The following is a 23,401-nucleotide window of genomic DNA, read 5'->3' on the forward strand; positions in this document are numbered from 1 at the left end:
TAGAGGCACAGTCCCTGATTTATTTTGTTCTTCAGCTTAATCAGCTATAGACGTATGATGTATGAAAGTGATTAGCATTACACAGGATGGGTGTCAAGATGAATATTAAACAGATAGGAGAAGTACACCAAAGGCTATGATTGAGGTACATTAATAAAATAGCTGATGTTGGAGTTCGGATCCGTTCCATCGCTCGGGTAAGGGGGGGGGGGGGGGATTGGGTTATAGTTGGGCAGGAAGGGTTGATCTTTTGTTCATTAATTACAATGGATGGAAAGGTGGTTTGTACATGGTATACTGTGTAACTAGATTACTTGATCTTAGGTGCATCTCGTGTTATGCCTGTTGCCATATTACATACTAATGGAAGTGACTCTTTGGCGATCATGTAATACTATGATACTATTATTATCAACTGATGCATGTATAATGTGCAGGCCAATTTCTTTCTTTGTATTTTTGTAATTTTCACAAAATTCCAAATAAAAATTATCTGATTTAAAAAAGAAACCAAGCTACAGAACAAGGTAAGAGCCCTATATAGGGAATAGTCGTCCAATAAGGATTTTAATATGCCCAAAAATGAAAAATGAGTTTTGGGGGGTGACAGAAGCCCTTTAAATCTTGAAGGGACTGTGCTGAGCCGAGCACCTGTGTGGCTATCACATGACCAGGACACATTTTTATAAACTGGAGGTAACCAATGACGCTTCCTCTGAAATGACAGCAAGCAGAGATCTTGATGCGTTGTGTTTCACATTCATTGCTATGACTACTTGCATAGTAAGTATTTATAACTGACGGCACCTTTGGTAGCATGTCAGAGTTTTTTTGTTTTTTGTTTTTTTATGTGCGGCTCTCCTGAGACATTGGTATGTCAGATACGTTCACTACAAGATGCCTATGATCAATTAGGATATTGAGACCCAGTTTGGTTACTTTATCCAACTCTCATTTCTGTTCCTTGCAGAGAGGCTTACAGGAATCCACAGAATAGGGGATAGCTAACTGATGGTTGAGCATGTGCCCTGCCGATCCATTAATTCTCTATGGGAGTCCCATCGAAAATGAATGGAGCGGTAGGGCACATACTCAACCTGCCTCTCCATCAGGACAGGCAAACCCTTTTCTTGGAATGGGTGGGCGTCCCCATGGTCCTGTGGTTATGGGATTGTCAGTGACAGCCAGTGACCAGACCTGCCCCTGCTAGATTGCAGGAGCCTTAATCCCGCATTGTACATGTACGGTGCTCCCGATGAAAGCCCCTGAACCAAGTTATGTAGTTAATCCTGGTTTGAGGAGCATCGCTTGAGTTGAAGACTGAGGAGCATCACTTGACTTGAGGACCCTCTGGGTTTAATAGCATGGGAATGATCGGCTTGTGCTGCACCACTTCATGGTAATTCTGATAATAAGTGTTTACTGTGCTGCTTGCCCTGTATGTTTCTCCTCTCATGTAAATCCAGCCATTTTGCTCTGCTGATCAAACACAATTTGCTGTCTTTTCGCATAGCTGTCCCCGCACGATACCCTGATCCTGAGCCAACCTGTGTCCTCACCGCTTCCTCTGAGGCAAGTACACACCATTCGGTGCCAGCTCCGACACATACAGGTGCACGAAGGCAGTTCCAGCTTCCCGTGGATTAGCATTGCATAACACTGCTCCAGTCAAGCTAATTGCATCTGATGGGTGCTGTCATGTGAGGGGCATGTTTTTTAAGCCTCCCGGCACATTTGGAGTTTGGTTACTTTAGCAACCTTTCTTCCCCCCGCAGTGCGACATCTCTCCTTACCGTGTGTCACGGGATTCTGCTCTGTGGCCAGCCCAGGACTGTAAACTGGCGTTCATTAGTGCAGGGATTAATTGAAAGGACGGTGATTTGTCATTCTCTGCTGCTGCATAATAGCGCCAACATTTACATTTAATTACTGGAAAATTAATTAGCGTTGAATAATTATGTTTTTTTTTGTTCTGCTAGCTTGTCATTCCTGGCAGGGTCCCACGACCTTCGCTAGCAAACTACAGAAGCAGTGTGTCTCCCGGTTAATTGCTCAGTTAGCTGCATCGACCCTCTTTAGTTCCTAGTCCGATTACTTCTGTAGAAGAGCAGAACTATGGCAAACTTTGTTACATTGCTACAGCTTAGGTCCATTCAGACGTCTGTTGGTGTTATGCGGTCCGGCACTATAATAGAAAATGCCTTTATTTGTCCGCAGTTGCGGTCAAGAATAGGACATGTTCTATTCTTTTCTGGAACGGAATTGCGGATCTGGAAGTGCAGATCCGGAAGTGGGGATGCAGACAGCACATAGTGTGCTGCCCGCATCCGTTCCAGCCCCATTGTAAATGAATGGGTCCACACCCGTTCTGCAAATTTGGGGAACTGATCTGGACCCAAGTTGCGGACATGTGAATGGACCCTAAAGGGCTTCTCTGCTTTTTTATATTGATGACCTATCCTCAGGATAGGTCATCTATATCACATCGGCAGGGGTCCATAGCTCTTTGAAGAGAAAGCAGCGCTTGTATGAGCGCTGTGTTCTCTTCTCTGTTTACCTGCTCGCCGTCATGAGGATAGGTCATCAATAGAAGAAAAAAAAAATTAAAAAAGAAGCGGATAACCCCTTTAAAGGAAACTGTCACCATTAAATGCAGTGCTGTCATAGAGCAGGAGAAGCTGAGCAGATATACTGTATTTTTCACCTATAAGACACAAATGTGGGCGGAAAATAGCACTGTGTCTTATGGGGCGAATGCTGCAATTTTTCACTGATACATCGCTGCTGCACAGCGCGGCCGGCGTGTTTATCAGCAGGAGGTAGGAGGCACTGGGGGCCTGCATCTTGTTTTGTAATGGCAGAGGGGCCCGGTGCAGTAACTGTATTCTACTACACCGGGCACCCTTCACTGTAGTAATCATATAGGCAATGTTAAACTGTAAATTCATTCATCCAGGTTGTAGTACGGTACTTACTACTAACTTCCATAGCAGGCAGGAGGTCAACCAGGCGAGCAGGCGGGAGGCAGCAGCGTAACTCACTACGTCACGCGCCTGCCGGCTCCAGCCCACTCACCCAGCCTCCTGCCTGCTATGGAAGTTAGTAGTAAGTACCGTACTACAACCTGGATGAATGAATTTACAGTTTAACATTGCCTATATGATTACTACAGTGAGCGGGGCCCGGTGTAGTAGAATACAGTGACTGCACTGGGCCCCGCTGCCATTACAAAACAAGATGCCGACTCCCACCCCCTGTATTGGGGGTCATTCACTACACAGGGACACTGTTATGGGGGGGATCTGTGGATGACACATAGCATAAGATGCTATGTGTCATCCACAGATCCCCCCCCCCATAGCAGTGTCATGCCATCCCCAGATGCCCCCATAACAGTGCGTCATCCACAGATCTCCCATAATAGTGTCATCCACAGACCACCATTAGTTCAAAAGCACACCTTTGTTAAAAACAATTTTTTTCTTATTTTCCTCCTCAAAAACCTAGGTGCGTCTTATGGGCCGGTGCAGTCTTATAGGGCGAAAAATACGGTATAGTTTTATGGGAAAAGATCAAATGTATTTATTAAAATCTCTGCTCATTCTGTGCTCAGCAGCCAAGTGGGTGGTCTTATCAGTGGCTCACAGCTGTGTATACTGAGCTTAGAAAGAGCAGAGATTAAAAGGAATAAATTACAAATTTTACTTAATCATTTAGCATAAAAGTACAGTATATATCAATCTGATCCGCTCCTCCTGCACTATACTATGCACTGCATTTCATGGTGACAGATTCCCCTTAAACAAAACGTTAACCTGGGTCACACGTACAAGATTCATGTGCAAATACACAGAACAGTAGAACAGAATGTATAGATCAGTAGAGGTGACACTGGCCTTGTATACTCTTGTGTACGTCTGAATCCAGGTTCTACATAAACTGGGAGGACAATGCAGCAGAGTCCTTTTAATAAGAATTTAGCTTATTCATTAAGGGGCAAGGTCACATCTGATGCACCAGGCCTGGAGTATTAACTAATATTAATGGGGCATTCCAGTAACAAGAAGGTACTGAATAAGGAATAACTTAGATGTGGTGGGGTGACTGGTGGGATCCCCATTAATCACGAGAACAGGGTAAATAGGCAACTTCAGTGATTGCCTAGCAGTCCAATAGATTTTGAATGGATTGGCACTGCTTCATTTAAAATGGGGTGTGTGGAACCCCCATCTCAACAGTCAGATCCCTACAGATCTAACGTTATCCCCTGTGCAGTGGATAGGAAGATAACCTCTTGTTATGCCCCTTTAAAAAAAAACACCCGGATCTAGAACTGATGTGTTGACACAGCTTGTGACCCCTGCAGCCAATCATTGGGGATAGCAGTGACCTCAGTGATTGGGTTCAGCAGTCATATATCATGTCAACACATCATCTCAGGATTCGGGGGGCACAGGAAACCTAATGAATATATAAGGGCAGCATATATATAAGGGTTAGCCTGCACAGCACACAAAATATTGTGGCTAAAACATTGTTGCCAACAGTCCCAGCAAATTTACACTGTCCCGGGCTGAAAACGGGGCTAATGCAACCCCCCACCCATAAGTGGGTGTTCCCAGGCAGGTTCGGGGTGTTCCCAGAAACAGGACTTATATGAATGATCCTGATCTTACCAACTGAAACGTTGGTAAGTAGTATAATAGGAGAGATGAAAGAATGCAGTATCTTAATTTTGTGTCTCTTTTAAACACATTTTTGTCTTGACAGCGGAGGACGGTTTTCTACGTTACTGCAGAATTTGGGCCCTGAGAACGCAGTCACTCTCCTGGTCTTTGCCGTCACAGAACACAAGATTCTCATCCATTCCTTACGGCCGTCTGTTCTCACCAGTGTCACTGAAGCTTTGGTCTCTGTAAGTGGCTTTTTTCGCTCAAATACATTTCCTTTTCTGAAACCAGGCATGGAAAAAATGTGTTCATCAGATTCATCTCAAGTCTGGATAGATGGCCACCTACCAGAAGAATATTACTGGCCTGGAAGACTTTGTATGATGAAAGAATCATCAAGCACAGCAATATCTGCTTACTACATCGCTTAGATAATGGCAAATCTAGGTTTACGTAGGGACATCGATGTATTTGGTGATTTTAATCTTCACAAAGTCTTCACTGGCAGAAATCCATAAAGGAAATGCCATCAGGCTGTCTTAGGAGTACGGCATTAGGGTGCACTTACAGTGCGTTTACAGTGTACGTCGCAGGTATACAGCTGGAGGATTTATAGCCATAGGGAGGGATATGTCGCCCATAGGTTTCTATATTAGGAAAAACATATACCACATGTAGGGCTGCAGTAAACGAATATTTTTGTAATCGAGTATTCTATCGATTATATTTCTCGATTCATCGAGTAATCTAATAAGAAATAGCTACTTAAAATAACATACGTAATTAGGTATGTATAAAGTTATTGGTTTGAAGGGGTTAATAACTTTATACATGCCTAATGCCAAGGTGCTTCCATTAACCCCTCCAAACCAATAACTTTATACATGCCCATTGGGTTTGGAGGGGTTAATGGAAGCACCTTGGCATTAGGCATGTATAAAGTTATTGGTTTGAAGAGGTTAATGAAAGCACCTTGGAGGTGCCTTCATTAACCCCTCTCTAAACCAATAACTTTATACATGCCAAGGTGGTGCTTGCAGCCTCCATTAACCACTCTCTCTCCATCTGCCTCCCCCCAGCCTCTGATCTGCCTCCCCCCCAGCCTCTGATCTGCCTCCCCCCCAGCCTCTGATCTGCCTCCCCCCCAGCCTCTGATCTGCCTCCCCCCCAGCCTCTGATCTGCCTCCCCCCCAGCCTCTGATCTGCCTCCCCCCCAGCCTCTGATCTGCCTCCCCCCCAGCCTCTGATCTGCCTCCCCCCAGCCTCTGATCTGCCTTCCCCCCAGCCTCTGATCTGCCTCCCCCCCAGCCTCTGATCTGCCTCCCCCCCAGCCTCTGATCTGCCTCCCCCCCAGCCTATGATCTGCCTCCCCCCCAGCCTCTGATCTGCCTCCCCCCAGCCTCTGATCTGCCTCCCCCCCAGCCTCTGATCTGCCTCCCCCCCAGCCTCTGATCTGCCTCCCCCTTCAGCCTCTGATCTGCCTCCCCCCAGCCTCTGAACTGCCTCCCCCCAGCCTCTGATCTGCCTGCCCCCAGCCTCTGATCTGCCTGCCCCCAGCCTCTGATCTGCCTGCCCCCACCCTCTGATCTGCCTCCCCCAGCCTCTGATCTGCCTCCCCCCAGCCTCTGATCTGCCTCCCCCTCCCCCCAGCCTCTGATCTGCCTCTCCCCACCCTGTGATCTGCCTCCCCCCAGCCTCTGATCTGCCTCCCCCCCTCCCCCCAGCCTCTGATCTGCCTCCCCCCTCCCCCCAGCCTCTGATCTGCCTACCCCCTCTGGTAATGCAACTGGCTGCCATGGTATGTTAGTGAGCAGAGAGAAGCGCATTATACTCACGTGCGCTGTGGCCGGCGGTCGCTCCTTCTCATAGGTCTGTGCGGCGCATTGCTAATGCTGTAAGCATTAGCAATCCGCCGCACAGACAGAAGAAGGAGCGACCGGCAGCCACAGCTCACGTGAGTATAATGCGCTGCTCACTAACATACCATGGCACTGGCAGCCAGGACTTCAGTAGCATCCTGGCTGCCATGGTAACCGATCGGAGCCCCAGCATTACACTGCTGGGGCTCCGATCGGAACTGACACTGCCACCAATGATGGGGGGAGGAGGGGGACCCTGTGGGATATGGCCGGCACATTGATTGGTGGCGCAGTGGCCACAGTCCCTCCCCTCCTCCTCCTACTCTGTCCTCATTGGTCTTCAGCGGCAGCCGCGCACAGTGGGGAGGGAGAGACTCTCTCCTCCCCCCTCCTCCCTCCGCTGTGCCGGCCGGCTCAGTCCTGCCTCTCTGGCCTCCGGAGGACACGGAAGCGGTGAGTGAGACGCTTAATTTCACTCCTGCTCCGCGATCACGTGATGTAAACGATTCCTCGATGCAGGGAAACTGCATCGATGAATTTTTTGACTCGATTTAATCGAGTTATTCGAATAATCGTTTCAGCCCTAACCACATGGCATATGTTTCTTTTCTGGATACCATTGTGTATTAATGTGAATTCTAAGATTCGGGAAATAATAGACTTAAAGGGGTTATGCAACACTAAAAGAGTGGACCCTGACCTGTCCGACCAGACTCCTGCTTCTGGATCCGGTCTGTTGGGCTCCCAGGCTGGCAGTTCCACTCCCACATGTAGTGAGGACAACATCCATCGACGCTGGCACACGTGACCTTTTCAGCTAATCACAGGCTGCAGCAGTATCACATGGGGAGCAGGTCACAGTTGCAGCCTGTGATTGGCTGCAGCAGTCACGTGTTCCCCCGTCGAAGGTTATATATATAGATAATACAAGGTTATACAATAGATAATACAAAAGATAACATGTAGAATAAAGTAACAGTCACCAAAGCCGTGAACAAATGAGCAAGCTCCCCATCGACAAGTTCCCGGTATGGCTCCTGGCCGACATCCATATGATACAAAAAGATGTGATGGTAGCAAGACGCATCTTCCCCTGATGATGTCCTCAATGGAGCTAACATGCTTGTTACATAGCTATATGTTTTCTAGCCTCCTGGCCCCTCCTAAGGGTCTTCAGTGTGCAATACGCATGTACTTCAGACTTCAGGAACGTGGCAAGGCACCAGGTATGACAAACCAACTACATTAAAAGGAATTAAAGGAAAAAGAACCACTAAAATACCTTGCTTTACACTTGGTTGCTTTACTTTACAGCAAAGAAAAAGATACACTGGCTGGTCCAACAGAAGCCAAACGGACACTTTTTTAGCATCTGTCTGGTGAATGGCACCTATGGATATATTAGACATATACATCAGGAACTTTCCCAGTGCGTATGCAAGAGCTGTATTACACCAACAGATTATCTGACCAACTTCTGTCCAATCAGACCAGTAGTTGTGTGTAAACGACCATCTGACCAATGATTGGTCAGAAAATCTGTCAGATAATCTGTTGGTGTAATACAGGCCTTAGGCTATATGCCTGTAACTTTAAGCGATCATGTCTCATCAGTGGAAGAATTTTTTTTTTCCGTTAATGACCTGTCGGCAGTTACCCATTATGACTATACTTGATGGTAATGATGGTTTATAATTATCACATCACACAAAGGTCCTTATCCCTGGAAGATCTTCATCTCAGATTCAATCAGCAGCATCATAATAATCCATCATCAGGACATATCATTGAATTTGCATGCAGATCTTGTTGCAGTGGTGTGACCAGTGTACCAATCATGAATAACGCTGCTCTTATCTGTGATGAAGCAGTCACAGTTTAAGACGTAGTGCATCTACATGCAGAACATATTCCTGTACAGTGCAGATTGAAGCGGAGCCCCGCAGTCATCTCTTCTGTATACTGCCTTTGCTTTGCCTTCTATAGCAGTTAATATGGTTTTCTGCCCCATTGTCCAAGCACCTTATGCCAGCGTATCATTTTTACTGTGTGCAGCGACTTCTGATCCCGCAGGTGCCCGCATTGTAATGTTAGAAGCGGATTGAGATGCTCCACCGCCTCATTTACATCACATTATCTGGCTCTTGTTACTGGACTGGATCCAAATGTAGCATTTCTCATCCGTATCATTGGGGGTCACGGGCTTTACCTTGGGTATAGCAGTTGCCACTAAGAGGCGACACCAAGCACAAAAGTGTGAGCTCCTCCCTCCAGCTATACCCGTTCTACAGGGACTAAGCTAAATCAGTTTTAGCTTGGTGTCTGTAGGAAGCAGACCTCCCTGCGTTGCAGGTCTGCACATTTTTTCCCTTTTTTCCCCCCGCTTTTTTCTTTTCTTCTAGCAGGATTACAGGCAGTCTAGGAGACGGGAGACCAGGGGGTCCCCAAGCCCACTGCTCCTTGCCGGTCTCCAGAAGACAAGGAGGACCAAAGGTTCCTAGAGCATCTGCATTCCGCCAGCCTTCGGGTCACCACAGCCGGCCACGACAAGTCCCCTCTGTTTCCGGTGTAGCTGCCCTCCCACCCGAAGATGGTGACCTGTCTGGGACCTGGGGGGCAGAACACGCCTCTCCCCTTCTCAGATTACTTGCTGTGGATGACCCCCAGCTCTTCTGTGGGGATAAGGGGTGGGGTGAAGGGTGCCCTCTGTGTTTGCCCCCCACCCCTGTGGGGACGACCGCCCGCCCCCATCTGTTTCTCTCTCCTTGCCAGGGCCGCTTGTAATCTTAGGCCCCGGCTTCTACTGCGGCCTACTTCAGATCCGCTTGCCGTGGGTACTTCTCACGCGGCCGACACATCCGCTTGGCCCGGGGCTCTCTGCGGCGGCACCGCTACACGGGGGATGAGAAGGAAAGACCTCCAGTGGGTGCGACAGCGCTCCTCTTAATTATCGCGGGTGGTTGACTCCATTAGGGGGGCAGGGCATGAGTTCTTTCCGTTTTCCCCCTTCCTTCATCTAGCTTCCTGGCACAAATTCTTTGCGCTTGTTCTCTGTTTCCGCCCATCCCCTGCTCGGGAGGACCTCTGCGGACTCTGGTACCAGGTTTTTTCAGAACAGGCTGCAGTAAGGGACACAGGCTGGGTAAGCTCTTTCCCCCCCTTCCTGCAGGGTCTAACTTTAGCCCTCCTACCTTTGACTACAGGTTCTCACTATGTCTGGACCCGCACCCAGGCCCCAAAGCCTGCGGTCACTTCCATGCGACATTTTGCATGTGCTTCTTGTCGCTCAAATTTCCCGTCCGGTCAGTCTGACCCCCTCTGCTCCTCTTGCTCTGCTCCACCTGTCCCAGTCGCCCCCCTTGCCCAGCCCCATGGTAGAGCCGGAGTGGGCGCGCTCTCTGACTAAGATGGTGCAGGACGTTTACCAGTCCAACAGGGCCATTGTGGAAATTCTGAGGCGCTTGGCCGCGCAGCTACCCTAAGACCAGTTAGACTCTGGGGACCCCTCTGCTACTCCCTATCACGGCCATCCTGCAAAACAGGCCAGATCACCCTCTCTTTGAAGGGTGTCTGCGTCCCCCGTTTCCTCCATCTTCCCGCCACCTCCCAGGGTGTCTCGCTCCAGCACTTCTAAACGTGCCTTGATGTCCCTCCCCTTTGCAGGTAACAGGCTTTTCGGCAAGCGTCTGGATGAGATTATCTCTGATGCTACAGGGGGTAAAAGCACCCATTTGCTGCAGAGTAGAAAAGCGCAAGCCGTCTTTCAAGCATCGCCCTCCCTGACATCCTTGCCAGCAGGGCTCCGAGCCCTATATCCCCAAGTCCTCTTCTGCATGACGTGTGGTCTCTGGCGACCCCCAGTCGAGTGGGAGGTCATCTGTCCTAGCATGTTTGGCTAGCATCATATTGGATGCCTGGGTACGAGAAGTCATCTCTGAGGGTTACAAACTGGAGTTCCGGTCCACCCCCCTATCCCCTTCCCCCCGACCTCTCCCTTTGCTTGCCACTCCTTTTTTCAGGCTATTCTCACCCTTCTACGGCAGGGAGTGATTGTTCCGGTTCTGCTTCAAGACCGTGGTCCTCAAAAAGGAGGGTATGGTCCTTCCCATCCTAGACCTCAAAGCCCTCAACCGCTTCCTTCGACTCCGCCGTTTCCGGATGGAGTCCCTGCGATCGGTCATTGCATCCATGGACCCAGGGGAGTACCTGTCCTCAATAGACATCAAGGACTCTTATCTCCATGTTCCTATCTGCATCAGTCACCAGAAATATCGTCAGTTCGCAGTGGGACCTTTTCATTACCAGTTTGTGGCCCTCCTGTTCGGTCTTGCCACAGCTCCCAGGGTCTTTACCAAGCTTCTGGCCTCAGTCATGGCTCTGCTTCATGCCAGGGGGATAGTGGCGATTTCGTACTTGGACGATATCCTGATCAAGGGTCTATCATTCCGGACAGCCTACGCATCGTCTGGGACACCCTGGAACGCTTCGGGTAGGTTCTGAACCTGACAAAGTCATGTCTTCACCCATCTCGACAGCTGATGTTTCTGGGCATGCGGTTATACACCGATCGGGCCAAGATATTCTTGCCCCCAGACAAACTCTCCACTCTCCGTCATCAGATCCTCTCCTTGTTGCGGTCTCAGCCTCTTCCTATTCGCCAGTGCATGAGGGCTGTGGGCTACATGGTCTCTTCCTTCGAAGCGGTGCCCTACGCGCAGTTCCATACCAGGGCTCTTCAGTGGCACATTCTGACCATTTGGGACCATTTCCTCGGCCTCCCTGGATCGACTTATTCTCCCTTCCTTTTGTCCTGCCCCGTCTCATCCTCGTGAGCAGTCCCTCCACACACCGGATTTGGTTTGGGCCATTCGCATCTATCTGTTTCGGATATCCTCTTTCCAACGGACGGATTCATTATTCGTCATTACAGAGGGACCGAGACGAGAGCTGGCTGCGTCCAAAGTTTCAATTTCCCAAAGGATTCGTTTGGCCATTGTGGAAGCGTTCCGCATCAGTGACCGGGTTACTGCTCATTCTGCTCAGGCTGTGGGGACCTCTTGGGCAGTTCATCATGGGGCTTCGGCCCTTCAGGTGTGCAGGCCGGCTACCTGGTCGGCTTTGCACACCTTTTCCAAATTTTACAGAGTGCACACCTTTGTATCTTCTGACTCTTCTCTGGGGCGTACAGTTTTGCAGACGGCGGTTCTCTGATTGGCTGGATGGCTTCTTAGTTTCTGACCCACCCCAGGGACTGCTCTGTAACGTCCCAAGGTCAAGACTGTGTCCCCCAATGATATGGATGAGGCTCGGAAAACTAGATTTTTGTACTTCCCGTAAAATCTGTTTCTCTTCCATTCATCGGGGAACACCGCTCCCACCCATTCTCTCTGGTTACGTGCCTCTTTGTGGCCTGCGTGATTCTGGGTTTGTACATTGTTTGTTTGGTTTTCCTGTTTTTGTCTGGCTTCTCCTACTGCTTTTGCACAAACTGATTTAGCTTAGTCCCTGTAGGAAGGGTATAGCTGGAGGGAGGAGCTTACACTTTTGTGTGCTTAGTGTCGCCTCCTAGTGGCAACAGCTATACCCATGGTCAAAGCCTGTGTTCCCCAATGAACGGAAGAGAAACAAATTTTATGGTAAGTACAAAAATCTACTTTTCCGAGCCGGCCTGTAAAATATGCATGAATGAGGCATATGGCGGAGGAGATTATTACTGCTTTGCCGGCTACCTCTCATGCAACAGCATATTGCTGAAGGTTCTTGTAAATCACAGGCTGTTCCGGTGAGCCAGAAGGAAATCCATTGCTTAAAACCTGTAACTGTGACACAATGGTGGAGATTTATCAAACTGGTGTAAAGTAGAAATGGCTCAGTTTCCCATAACAACCAATCAGATTGATCCTTTCATATTCCAGAGGAGCTGTAAAAAATGAAAGGCGGAATCTGATTGGTTGCTATGAGCAACTAAGCCGGTTCTACTTACACCAGTTTAATAAATCTTCCCCATTGTGACTGCCTGGAACAGAAGAATTTTTATTTAGACAGGATGCATTGATTTTAGAAGAGAATTACATTTTTGGGGGACATTTTTTAATAATGGCCTAATATGCGCCAATAAAATACTAACATTACAAATCAAAAGTGGTGATTTGTTTCACCTCATATATCACAAGGCGCGCACCACTTTTAAATGCAATTTTTTTTTTTTTATCAAAACTTGCTTATCCGCCTATTTCTCTCTATTTATGACATTTTAACGCCAATGGCACCCCTGCCAGATCAACCTCGAGACTTTTGAAAAAATTAATGCATCCCGTTTTAATACTTACCTATCACTTGTTCCCACGACAAGTTGGTTTTCCTTTCATTAATGCGACAAAAAGTTGCATCTTTATGCCATAAATGTGACTTTTTACACAAAACGCCACCAGATAAGCTGGCTTAATTGTCCACAACAATTTGAGCCATTTCTGCCAAAAAGAGGATGATCAATGAGGCATAATATGCGCCAATTTGATAGCTCTGCTCACTTTGACATTTATAACTCATTTCTGGTGTGATGCATTCTTTATGGTGAAAATTCTGGAGAAAACAGTTCATATATTTGGCGCAAATCAAAACTTTTTACCCCATAGTTCTGGCGCAACATGCTTAGTAAATGACCCCCTATCGAGTAAAAGGGGTTGATGGAAAAATGAAAACCGGGCATCATAGTGTATGACAATCTCTTACTAACAAGGCTAAAACCAGCCCTGTACCTCACATGGCTCCAGAGATCTTCACGTTCATTGTTCCAATTGCTTTGCTAGATTTATTTCAGGCTAGCAGCTCAGGGACGTGTCCTTTCTGCTGCAGCACTTTCCCCATAACTGCTTCAGCTTCTAACATAAGTTATGGCTGGTCACAATTGAAGATTTAAACTGAGCACGTGTGACCACCTCAGTGAGGTGGACAGGAAATAAGGAAAAGAACAAACAGCAGATGGCGCTGTACAGGTGCATTTTATTGAATAGCTCAGTGGCTATTCAAAATTTGTAATTACATGCAATTACAAAGGTATTCAGATCCAGGTGCTAGTTTGAAAACTAGAATATTTTTCCTGATACAACCTCTTTAAAGGGGTTGTCTCACTTCAGTAAGTCACATTTATCATGTAGAGAAAGTTACTACAAGGCACTTATTAATGTATTGTCCATATTGCCTCCTTTGCTGGCTGCATTCATTTTTCCATCACATTATACACTGCTAATTTCCATGGTTACAGACAACCCTGCAATCCATCAGCGGTGGCCGTGCTTGCACACTATAGGCAAAAGCATCAGCCTCTCTGGTGGCCGGGACCATAGGAGATCACATAGGCTGGTGCCTTTTCCTATAGTGTGCAAGCACGACCACACTGCTGGATTGCAGGGTTGTCTGTAACCATGGAAATTAGCAATGTATAGGTAACAAGGGTAACAAGCAGTGTATAATGTGAAAAATGAATCCAGCCAGCAAAGGAAGTAATATGAATAATAACAATACATTAGTAAGTGCCTTGTAGTAACTTTCTCTACGTGATAAATGCCACTTACTGAAGTGAGACAACCCCTTTAAGCTCCATATCCTGCTTTAGCGTCGAGTAAACAATATGTTTTTTTTAGACATGCTTATTTAACATTGCGTTGAACCCTTCATGCATATTTATTTCCAAAGTTCTCTTAATGGGGTTCTCTGGTAAAAAATAAATAAAAATCAAGTGCCGGCAGCATGGCCCCGAAACAAATGCCCTTGTAACCTGTGTCCATACACTACAAGTACCACAATATAAACAAGCATAACTCACTGACCTCCCACCATAAAGTTTGAACCATGGTGCTGTAGGGATCCAAAACGGCCACATGTTTGCAAACTGTTCCACTGTTACAATGCACGCCCCCATTCTTATGCGTTACGGTCAGATCCTCTCTGCGCCTGATATAGTTGGCGTTCCACAAGCAATGACATCCTCGTGATAATTATTACATAAATTGCTTTGCTGACATTATCGCACTTATGTAACAAAACCTTAAAAAACATCCTATGAAAAACGGTGACAGCAATCTTTGTCGCGTGGTGGACCCCCGCAAGGTTTACGCTTCAGCTGTCGGCGTTCTCCGGTATAGAGGATGTGGATGGATTACTTCAAATAAAGGTTCCTTTTGATAGACTGCAAGAAAAGGGAGTGACCCAGTGTATTTGTCTACAGAAGATGCAGATCTGAGTGTTTGAACAGTGCGCCTACAAGTTGTCAATTTATTCATAAACTACCAGGAGGAATAACAGAGGAACATCACAACATAGACTTATAAGAAACAATGAATCCAAAAATGTTCTATCATGGGAGGTACAAGTATTTAGTAAAACAGACATGTCAGGAGAGGGGGAAATTCCCCTTTTTAACACAATAGATGGCCAATATATTCTCTTTCGCCTTTTTTTATTTTGCCCAAGGTGAAAATCCTGCAGGAATTGCCAGTCGCTGTCATGATATATTGTATGAATGAAATGTATGACACATGTACATGTATTTGGCCACCTCAGAGCCTAATTCCACATTTTGCCAATAGTCTAAACCCCGCTTTATGCCTGCATTATTTCTTTCATCTGATCTTCCTGTCTTCAGTGCATGTCTTCTGCTTATGCAGTAACGGGGTACCATATGATGGGTGGTCTGCTCTGCTGAATGTACCTGGCTCTACACATTAGATGAAGTGTTGGCCGAGGGAAAGCCTTTCCCTGCGTTTGTTTTCTCTTGGGTGGGAAAAGAATACATATGATGGATCCCATCCTTTCCAATAAGGGAGAGCCCTTTTTAATGGCTGAAGTTTTAAAGGGAACCTGTCATCGGTATTTAGTCCCTCCAAACCAACCTGTTAGCCATAATGGTGACAGGTTTACAATGATGATCTTGTGTCTTCGGGCTTGATTGACATCTCACAGTTAAGGTACATCATCACAGGCCTCCTGAAGCAGTGTGTGGCCCCATATGGTGTCTGAGGGGGCCTGTGATGATGTACCAGGTCCATAAGGGGACCTGCCATCCTGAATGTTCAGGAGAGTGAGTCCTCCACCATGACTGGCATTGGTAGGCATCTAAGTTCTTTTTCTTCATTATGCGGCATCTATCAGGGTGGCAGGTTGGTGGTGGTTTGCTGGCCTAAATCCTGATGGCAGGTTCCCTTGAAAACCTCAGCCATCTGAACTTTGCTGCCTGGTTTTTGCAGATATAACACATTAAACATCTGCAAAAGAAAAACAGATCAGACTTGCAGTAAAACCACTGTTTAGCAAGGTATTTTAGTGGTTCTTTCCCCTTGATTTCCTTGCAATGTAGTTGGTTAGTGGTACCAGGTGTCAGGCCCCATTCCTGAAGTCTGATGTAACTGTACATGTGTATTGCACACTGAAGACCTTTAGGAGGGCCCAGGAGACTAGAAAACAGCTAGACATGTAACCAAGAGGTTAGCTCCATTGAAGACATCAGTAGGGTAACATGTGTCTAGCTGCTACCACCTGTCTTTGTATCATATGGGAGTCGGCCAGGTGCCATGGAGGGAGCTGACTCAGCTACTTTCTTTACTCTGTGTGTTATCTTTTGTATATATTTTAGTGAACTGTTATTCACTTAAGCCCTGTTAAGCCTATTTATTCCCAGATCTCTGAATTCATGGTAATACAACCACATGCTGTAGTGGTTACAGGTGGTCATCAATAAATAGGGGCCCGAATGCATCCCAGTGATTATAGTGGTCACCTTCTATTGCTATTACTGGTGTGGACACAGTGGTCACTGACATAGAAAATCTGAAGAGATGGAGGATTTCAGTAGAAAACTTGCTGGGACATGCTGTACAGCATGGTATTGTGATTAGATTACAGGAAAGCAGTTAGGGTCTAAGCTCATACAGAGAATGTTTGGCATCTGCACTGTTCACAAAAATAACCAGTAACAAAAACACTTTCTCTTTTTCCCCCCCAAAGATGATTTTCCCCTTCCATTGGCCTTGCCCATATATTCCTCTTTGCCCTTTGGCCCTGGCGGATGTGCTGAGTGCCCCATGTCCTTTCATTGTTGGAATTGATTCTCGCTACTTTGATTTGTATGAGCCCCCTCCGGATGTGAGCTGTGTTGACCTAGATACCAACACCATCTCTCAGTAAGTTTTCCTTGATTGCTTTGCTACAACAAAAGGAGATTGTCATGTCATTTTCAAAACGTTAAACCCTAACAGGAGTGATTTCATAGACCGATGGAGTAATTAGGGATTACTTATTCATTCTGCAGGCGGTCAGTAGCAACCATTTTGATGATTGGAGACAATTATCTCCACTACTGAATATATGCAGTGTGATTGTATATCTGCAGCAATTAGGTCAGCGGGGAGGCATGGTCCATGAGCTGGGTACCTGTGGTAAGGTGTAATTTGGACCTCTGGTGCTCACGTAAAATCTGTAATATATATGTGCACATGATAGTATGGTCTATAGTATATTACTTATCTATGGGCTATAGTATATTACTGGTCAGTATAATACTTGTCTATGGGCTATAGTATATTACTGGTCAGTATATTACTTATCTATGGTCTGTAGTATATTACTGGTCAGTATATTACTTGTCTATGGTCTGTAGTATATTACTGGTCAGTATATTACTTGTCTATGGGCTATAGTATATTACTGGTCAGTATATTACTTGTCTATGGGCTATAGTATATTACTGGTCAGTATAATACTTGTCTATGGGCTATAGTATATTACTGGTCAGTATATTACTTATCTATGGTCTGTAGTATATTACTGGTCAGTATATTACTTGTCTATGGTCTGTAGTATATTACTGGTCAGTATATTACTTGTCTATGGGCTATAGTATATTACTGGTCAGTATATTACTTGTCTATGGGCTATAGTATATTACTGGTCAGTATAATACTTGTCTATGGGCTATAGTATATTACTGGTCAGTATATTACTTGCCTATGGTCTATAGTATATTACTGGTCAGTATAATACTTGTCTATGGGCTATAGTATATTACTGGTCAGTATAATACTTGTCTATGGGCTATAGTATATTACTGGTCAGTATATTACTTATCTATGGTCTGTAGTATATTACTGGTCAGTATATTACTTGTCTATGGTCTGTAGTATATTACTGGTCAGTATATTACTTGTCTATGGACTATAGTATATTACTGGTCAGTATAATACTTGTCTATGGGCTATAGTATATTACTGGTCAGTATAATACTTGTCTATGGGCTATAGTATATTACTGGTCAGTATATTACTTATCTATGGTCTGTAGTATATTACTGGTCAGTATATTACTTGTCTATGGTCTGTAGTATATTACTGGTCAGTATATTACTTGTCTATGGGCTATAGTATATTACTGGTCAGTATATTACTTGTCTATGGGCTATAGTATATTACTGGTCAGTATAATACTTGTCTATGGGCTATAGTATATTACTGGTCAGTATATTACTTATCTATGGTCTGTAGTATATTACTGGTCAGTATATTACTTGTCTATGGGCTATAGTATATTACTGGTCAGTATATTACTTGTCTATGGGCTATAGTATATTACTGGTCAGTATAATACTTGTCTATGGGCTATAGTATATTACTGGTCAGTATATTACTTGCCTATGGTCTATAGTATATTACTGGTCAGTATAATACTTGTCTATGGGCTATAGTATATTACTGGTCAGTATAATACTTGTCTATGGGCTATAGTATATTACTGGTCAGTATAATACTTGTCTATGGGCTATAGTATATTACTGGTCAGTATATTACTTATCTATGGTCTACAGTATAAACTGGACTTTTACGGAAGAAGGACCTTATAGACTGCAGGACCTGGGGGCAACTGTAATCTTACCATCACATGGGAGGGCCTGTGATCTTCTACTGAAAATTATTGATACATAAAATATATTAGGACTTTGCATCTGTCATCTTCTCATTATTTCTTTCTAGATAAAATACCACTCAGTGAAACCAACTTCGTGGGTATTTTGTAAATCGCTAGATCTCTAAGATAACCACTTTTATTATATATCCTACATTAGAAATGTTTGTACATCTCTGGTTGTAATTCCGTCTCCCATTTTACAGGACTGAGTGTAAGAGGAATATCTCCTGGAAAATCCTTCCTAAAAAGGCCTGCAAGAATCTCCTGAATACCCTCAGCAACCTGTATCAGCAACTGGCTGAGTGTAAGTATATAATATGTGTGCTGTCCCTGCATTGCATAGTATTGTCCCCCAATGTGCTGAAAGTCACTACAGAGAGCCGTTCTTCTGCGGTGGAATCTGATCTAATCATCATTTGCAGCCCCCCCACCACTGGAAATTAGCCATTAGCTTAAAGATGGACCTACACATTAGGCTAAGGCTACTTTTACACTTGCGGCAGAGGAATCCAGCAGGCAGTTCCGGCAAAACGTATGCCAACTGATTGCATTTTAAGACTGATCAGGATGCATTGCAAGAACAGATCCGTCTGTCCGTTTGTCATACGGACAAACAACCATTTCGATTGGGCCCCCCCCCCCCCCCCACATTTTTACGGATCCGGTATTTTGAATGCCAGATCCTGCACTAATACATTCCTATGTAAAAAAAAATAATGCCGGATCCGGCATTCAGGCAAGTCTTCAGTTTTTTTGGCCGGAGATAAAACCGTAGCATGCTGCGGTTTTCTCTTTTGCCTGATCAGTCAAAATGACTGAACTGAAGACATCCTGATGCATCCTGAACGGATTACTCTCCATTCAGAATGCATTGGGATATACCTGATCAGTTCTTTTCCGGTATAAAGGACAGAACTCTATGTCGGAAAAGAAAAACGCTAGTGTGAAAGTACCCTAATGTTGACTGAACCTGCTGATTTTGTCAGGACCAGACAGCCATCTAATTGTATAGGGGTTTCTCAACTCTCCCCTGACAGCAGATGTTGGATTTGTGCATGCCTGATCTTTTATTCTCAAGGGAAATTAGCCGCTGCCAGTGGAAGCTTATTCCTTTCTTCCTATTGAGAACATTAACGCTGGCCATACACATTTGATGGCTGTCGATAGGGATTGTTCGGCCAACAGCTATCTCTCCTGGCTCCCCATACACATACACGTTCGGCTCGGCCCAATGTGTCTGCTATGGGAAAAGCTTACAAAGCCACCAGACAGTTTTGGTGGCCGATTATCTCTACGGCAGACAAGAAAAGATTGGGCAAAAATATTCATTGCGCCCCCTTGTTCCCCCTGACATCATCTTTCGGGGGAGGGTTGGAAGGTTCCCACATACATTAGTATGTTGGCGGAACCCGCTTTTCTCTGTGAGTTCAGAAGACAAAAGTATAATGTGTATGGCCAGCTTAACTGAGCGTGCATGTGTACGGGGGGAAGGAGGGGTCTTTAAAGAAGCACTTTATTCTCTGAGCTGTTAGAAAGGTACATGATGTAACCTGTAATGAAGGCCATTTTCTTACCAGTGACTGTATTTGTGAGTTATAACCCCACTACTGATCCTCAGCTGTGTCATGGGTAGACAGGAAGCCAGTTTCTCTATGTATACTCCTATGGGAGCCTTAATGTTGTTCAGTCCTGTATCACTTAGTGATCACATGACAAAGCTGAGGATCAGACTGGAGGTTATAATAAGATGATTACCTTCACTACAGTCTGCATCATGTACCTTTCTAACAGGTCAGAGAATAATTTTTTTTGTGGGAGTGCTACTTTCAAGAATAGCTTTTGACGACAGCTATCCAAGGTGTATGGCCACTTTGAGTGTCCAGTCCACCTTGCCAGTGCTGATAGAGAGGACCTGCCGGTCATAAGGGGAGAGCTGGGTGAAGCGAGCAGGAAAGCTTCATATCTTAAAGGGGTTGCAGCGGTGAGCTGTGTAATTACAACTATGACGTCCCCATTCACTTCTATGGGGTACTCTGTCCGATTCACTTGAACAAATAGGAGCACTTCCATAGAAGTGAATGGGACGCCAAACTTGTAATTACACTGCCCGAGGCTGCGGTGAGCAGGTAAACAGAGCAGAGAAGGCAGCGCTTGTACGAGCTCTTCAAACAGCTGATTGGTGGGGGTGTCGGATAGGTGAGGATAGGTCATCAATAGTAAAAAGCGGACAACCCCTTTAAATACATTTGCTGCCCCCTGCACCTAGAACAGCTTCATTATAATAAATCCACAAATATTACAATTGTTTGCTGTATAAAAAAAAAAAAATGTAGATATCTTGCCCAATTAGGCTGCATGTACAGTATGTATATAAAGGCATGTAGGAAAATTGTAGCAAAGATTATATTTTGCCCTGTGTCTTTCATTATTGTACATTTAAAGTGTATCTGTCGGTTTAATATGATGTCCAATGTAAGGGCAGCATCTTACGGGTATGCACTCCTAGTAGCCAGAACGGCACGAGTAATGTTGTGCCATTTGGCCGCTAGGAAGACATATACTTTATGAGCCCAGAGAGCGTTCCCCCTCCCCTCTTACACAGGGCAGCATATTAAACTGACAGATCCGCTATAAAGTCTTAATGATATTGCTAGTATTCAGTAAAATTTATTTCTCGTGCTTTTTTCCATTGGGGGACACAGACCATGGGTATAGCTTAGAGGTATTAGTAGGAGGGACACTATGCAAATGAAAGAGCTCCTCCTCCTCGGGCTATACCCCCAGACTCCACCAGGAGGAACTCAGTCTTTGCTTAGTGTCTGGTGAAGGAGGTTGACACTCTCTGATTCTACTCCTTTTTGTTATTTTTATTCTAGATGGGGACACAGGTCGGCATGGCGCCTTCCTGGTCCCCCGTGGAGTGCCCGCCGCCGTCTTTGGGACGTTGCCTGGCTGCCTCCATTTCCCCCCAAGAAGATAAGTGGATCCGGGCTCGACCTGTTAGCTCCGGCATCCCACCAGCTGCTGGGACGCCTGCTGGCTACCCTCCTCCAGAGCACTGTTCTCCTGGATTGGAGTCAGAAGTCTGAAGAGGCGCATCCCTGCTGGTCTGGACATCGAGGGAGCATGCTGAGCAGATAAGTGTTGCACAATCCCTCCCCCTCCCTCTGTGTCTATTTGTCTGTGGCTGCCTGGGTGAGCTTGAAGAAGGATCCTGATGGGGCACTTTCTTCATTTTGGCACTGGAGTACTGGCATCTCTTCCCCTTAAACTGTGGGCTTCAGCGCTTCTCTCGTCGGGCCTTGGCTGCTGCGCTCCCTCAGCGCCCGCCGGCAGGCCGCTCCTCCACGTGGTGCGCTTATTTTCGCGCATATTTTCGCGCTCGCGCATATTTTCGCGCGCGCGCATATTTTCACGCGCGCGCTTTTTCGTGCGCGCGCTTATTTTCGCGCGCTTTTTTCGCGCCATAATGACGCGTTAGGGGAGGCGGAGCCTCGGCATGCCGCTCTGACTCTCCTTACACCGGAGACTCTGTTTGCTCATGGCCGTGCAGCTCCTCATCACTCTACTCTGTTTTGTGCCAGGCAAGCTGGTAGCTCAGTGGTACTGCTGCTGTTGCCCCATGTCCAGGCTTTCTGAGTTCAAAGCCCCTTTCAGCCTTCAAAAATTGTTTATATTATTCTAGATGGGGACACAGGTCGGCATGGCGCCTTCCTGGTCCCCCGTGGAATGCCCGCTGCCGTCCTTGGACGCTGCCTGGCTGCCTCCATTGCCCCCCAAAGAAGACAAGTGGATCCGGGCTCGACCTGCAGCTCCGGTATCCCACCAGCTACTGGGTCTCCTGCTGCCACCCTCCACCAGAACACTGCACTCCTGGACAAGGAGTCAGAAGCCTGATGAGGTGCATCCCTGCTGGTCCTGGAGTCGAGGGAGAAGTTCTGCAGGAGCAGATAAGTATTACCTGCATCCCTGCCTTACCCCCCTCCTCCACCCCTCCTCCGCGTCCCTGGGGGCCTGCGGTCCCCGCTTGGGCATCTGCCATGTCCAGCGCGGCCGCTAAATTGGTCTTAGTCACCAAGGCAACCATGTCCTTTAATCCTGTGGCGCTAACGACTCCATCTCTCTCAGTGGTCCCCACAGTGGGTGACTGACTACGAAGAGGCAGCGTGAGTGGCAGCATCCCACCTCGGATGTCTCTGTCTCTCCACCCCCCTCACCTCGCCGGTGGCGCTTGCGGACTGCTCTTCCCCCTCCCTAGGGAGAGTACTCCGAAGGAGAATTATCCGGCTCGGACGAGCCACGTCCTTTTGGGACTATAGGGCATTTTCAAATCCTGTGACGCCAACCACCTCTCTAAGTGGTTTTCCACAGAAGACGCCCGAATACTAACAGGGAGCGTGAGCAGCAGCATCCCTCCTCGGATGGCTCTGGCTCTCCCCCCCCCCCCCCCCCCGTCTAGAGGCGCGTTCGGGCGACTCTCCCCTCCCTTAGGGAGCGCAAGTCTGAAGGAGAATTTCCGGCTCTGATTAGGTCATGGAGCGGGACCCCTCGCCTAAGCTCTCCACCAGGGTGGCTGACTTAGTGGTGACTGTCCGAGACACCTTTATTCTCCAAGGGGATTCTCCTCCTTCCACTGGTCAGGAGTTCCCCCTTTTTCCGTCCAGGCAGTCGGAGACTACCATGTTCCCGGTCCATGAGGGATTTTTCCGCGGTCATGTCCAGGGCCTGGGGTGGTCTTAATAAGGTTCTCGACCACCCAGCGCATGAATATACTTTCCTTTCCCTGCTGACGGCGAGGAGAGGTGTCTCCTCCCCCTAAGGTGGATCCTCCGGTGGCCGGATTAGCCAATTATGTGGCCCTTCCTGTCTTAGTCAGTTCCTCTTTCCAGGATGCTGTAGACAGACGCATAGACTCTC

At 46.6% G+C, this 23,401-nt stretch overlaps 1 protein-coding gene across 3 annotated transcripts in view; it reads left to right on the plus strand.

Annotated features, from left to right (window-relative positions):
- Positions 1–23,401, plus strand: part of DENND4A (DENN domain containing 4A) — a 142,251-nt gene that overhangs the window by 66,615 nt on the left and 52,235 nt on the right. For all 3 annotated transcript variants that reach the window (XM_044279384.1, XM_044279386.1, XM_044279385.1), the window contains exons 8-11: positions 1,514–1,572; positions 4,771–4,915; positions 16,532–16,707; positions 18,688–18,788. In XM_044279384.1, the coding sequence (XP_044135319.1) occupies positions 1,514–1,572; positions 4,771–4,915; positions 16,532–16,707; positions 18,688–18,788 (481 nt within the window). The remainder of the gene's footprint in view (positions 1–1,513; positions 1,573–4,770; positions 4,916–16,531; positions 16,708–18,687; positions 18,789–23,401) is intronic.

Source organism: Bufo gargarizans, chromosome 2, assembly GCF_014858855.1.
Source record: "Bufo gargarizans isolate SCDJY-AF-19 chromosome 2, ASM1485885v1, whole genome shotgun sequence".
Taxonomy (NCBI): domain Eukaryota; kingdom Metazoa; phylum Chordata; class Amphibia; order Anura; family Bufonidae; genus Bufo; species Bufo gargarizans.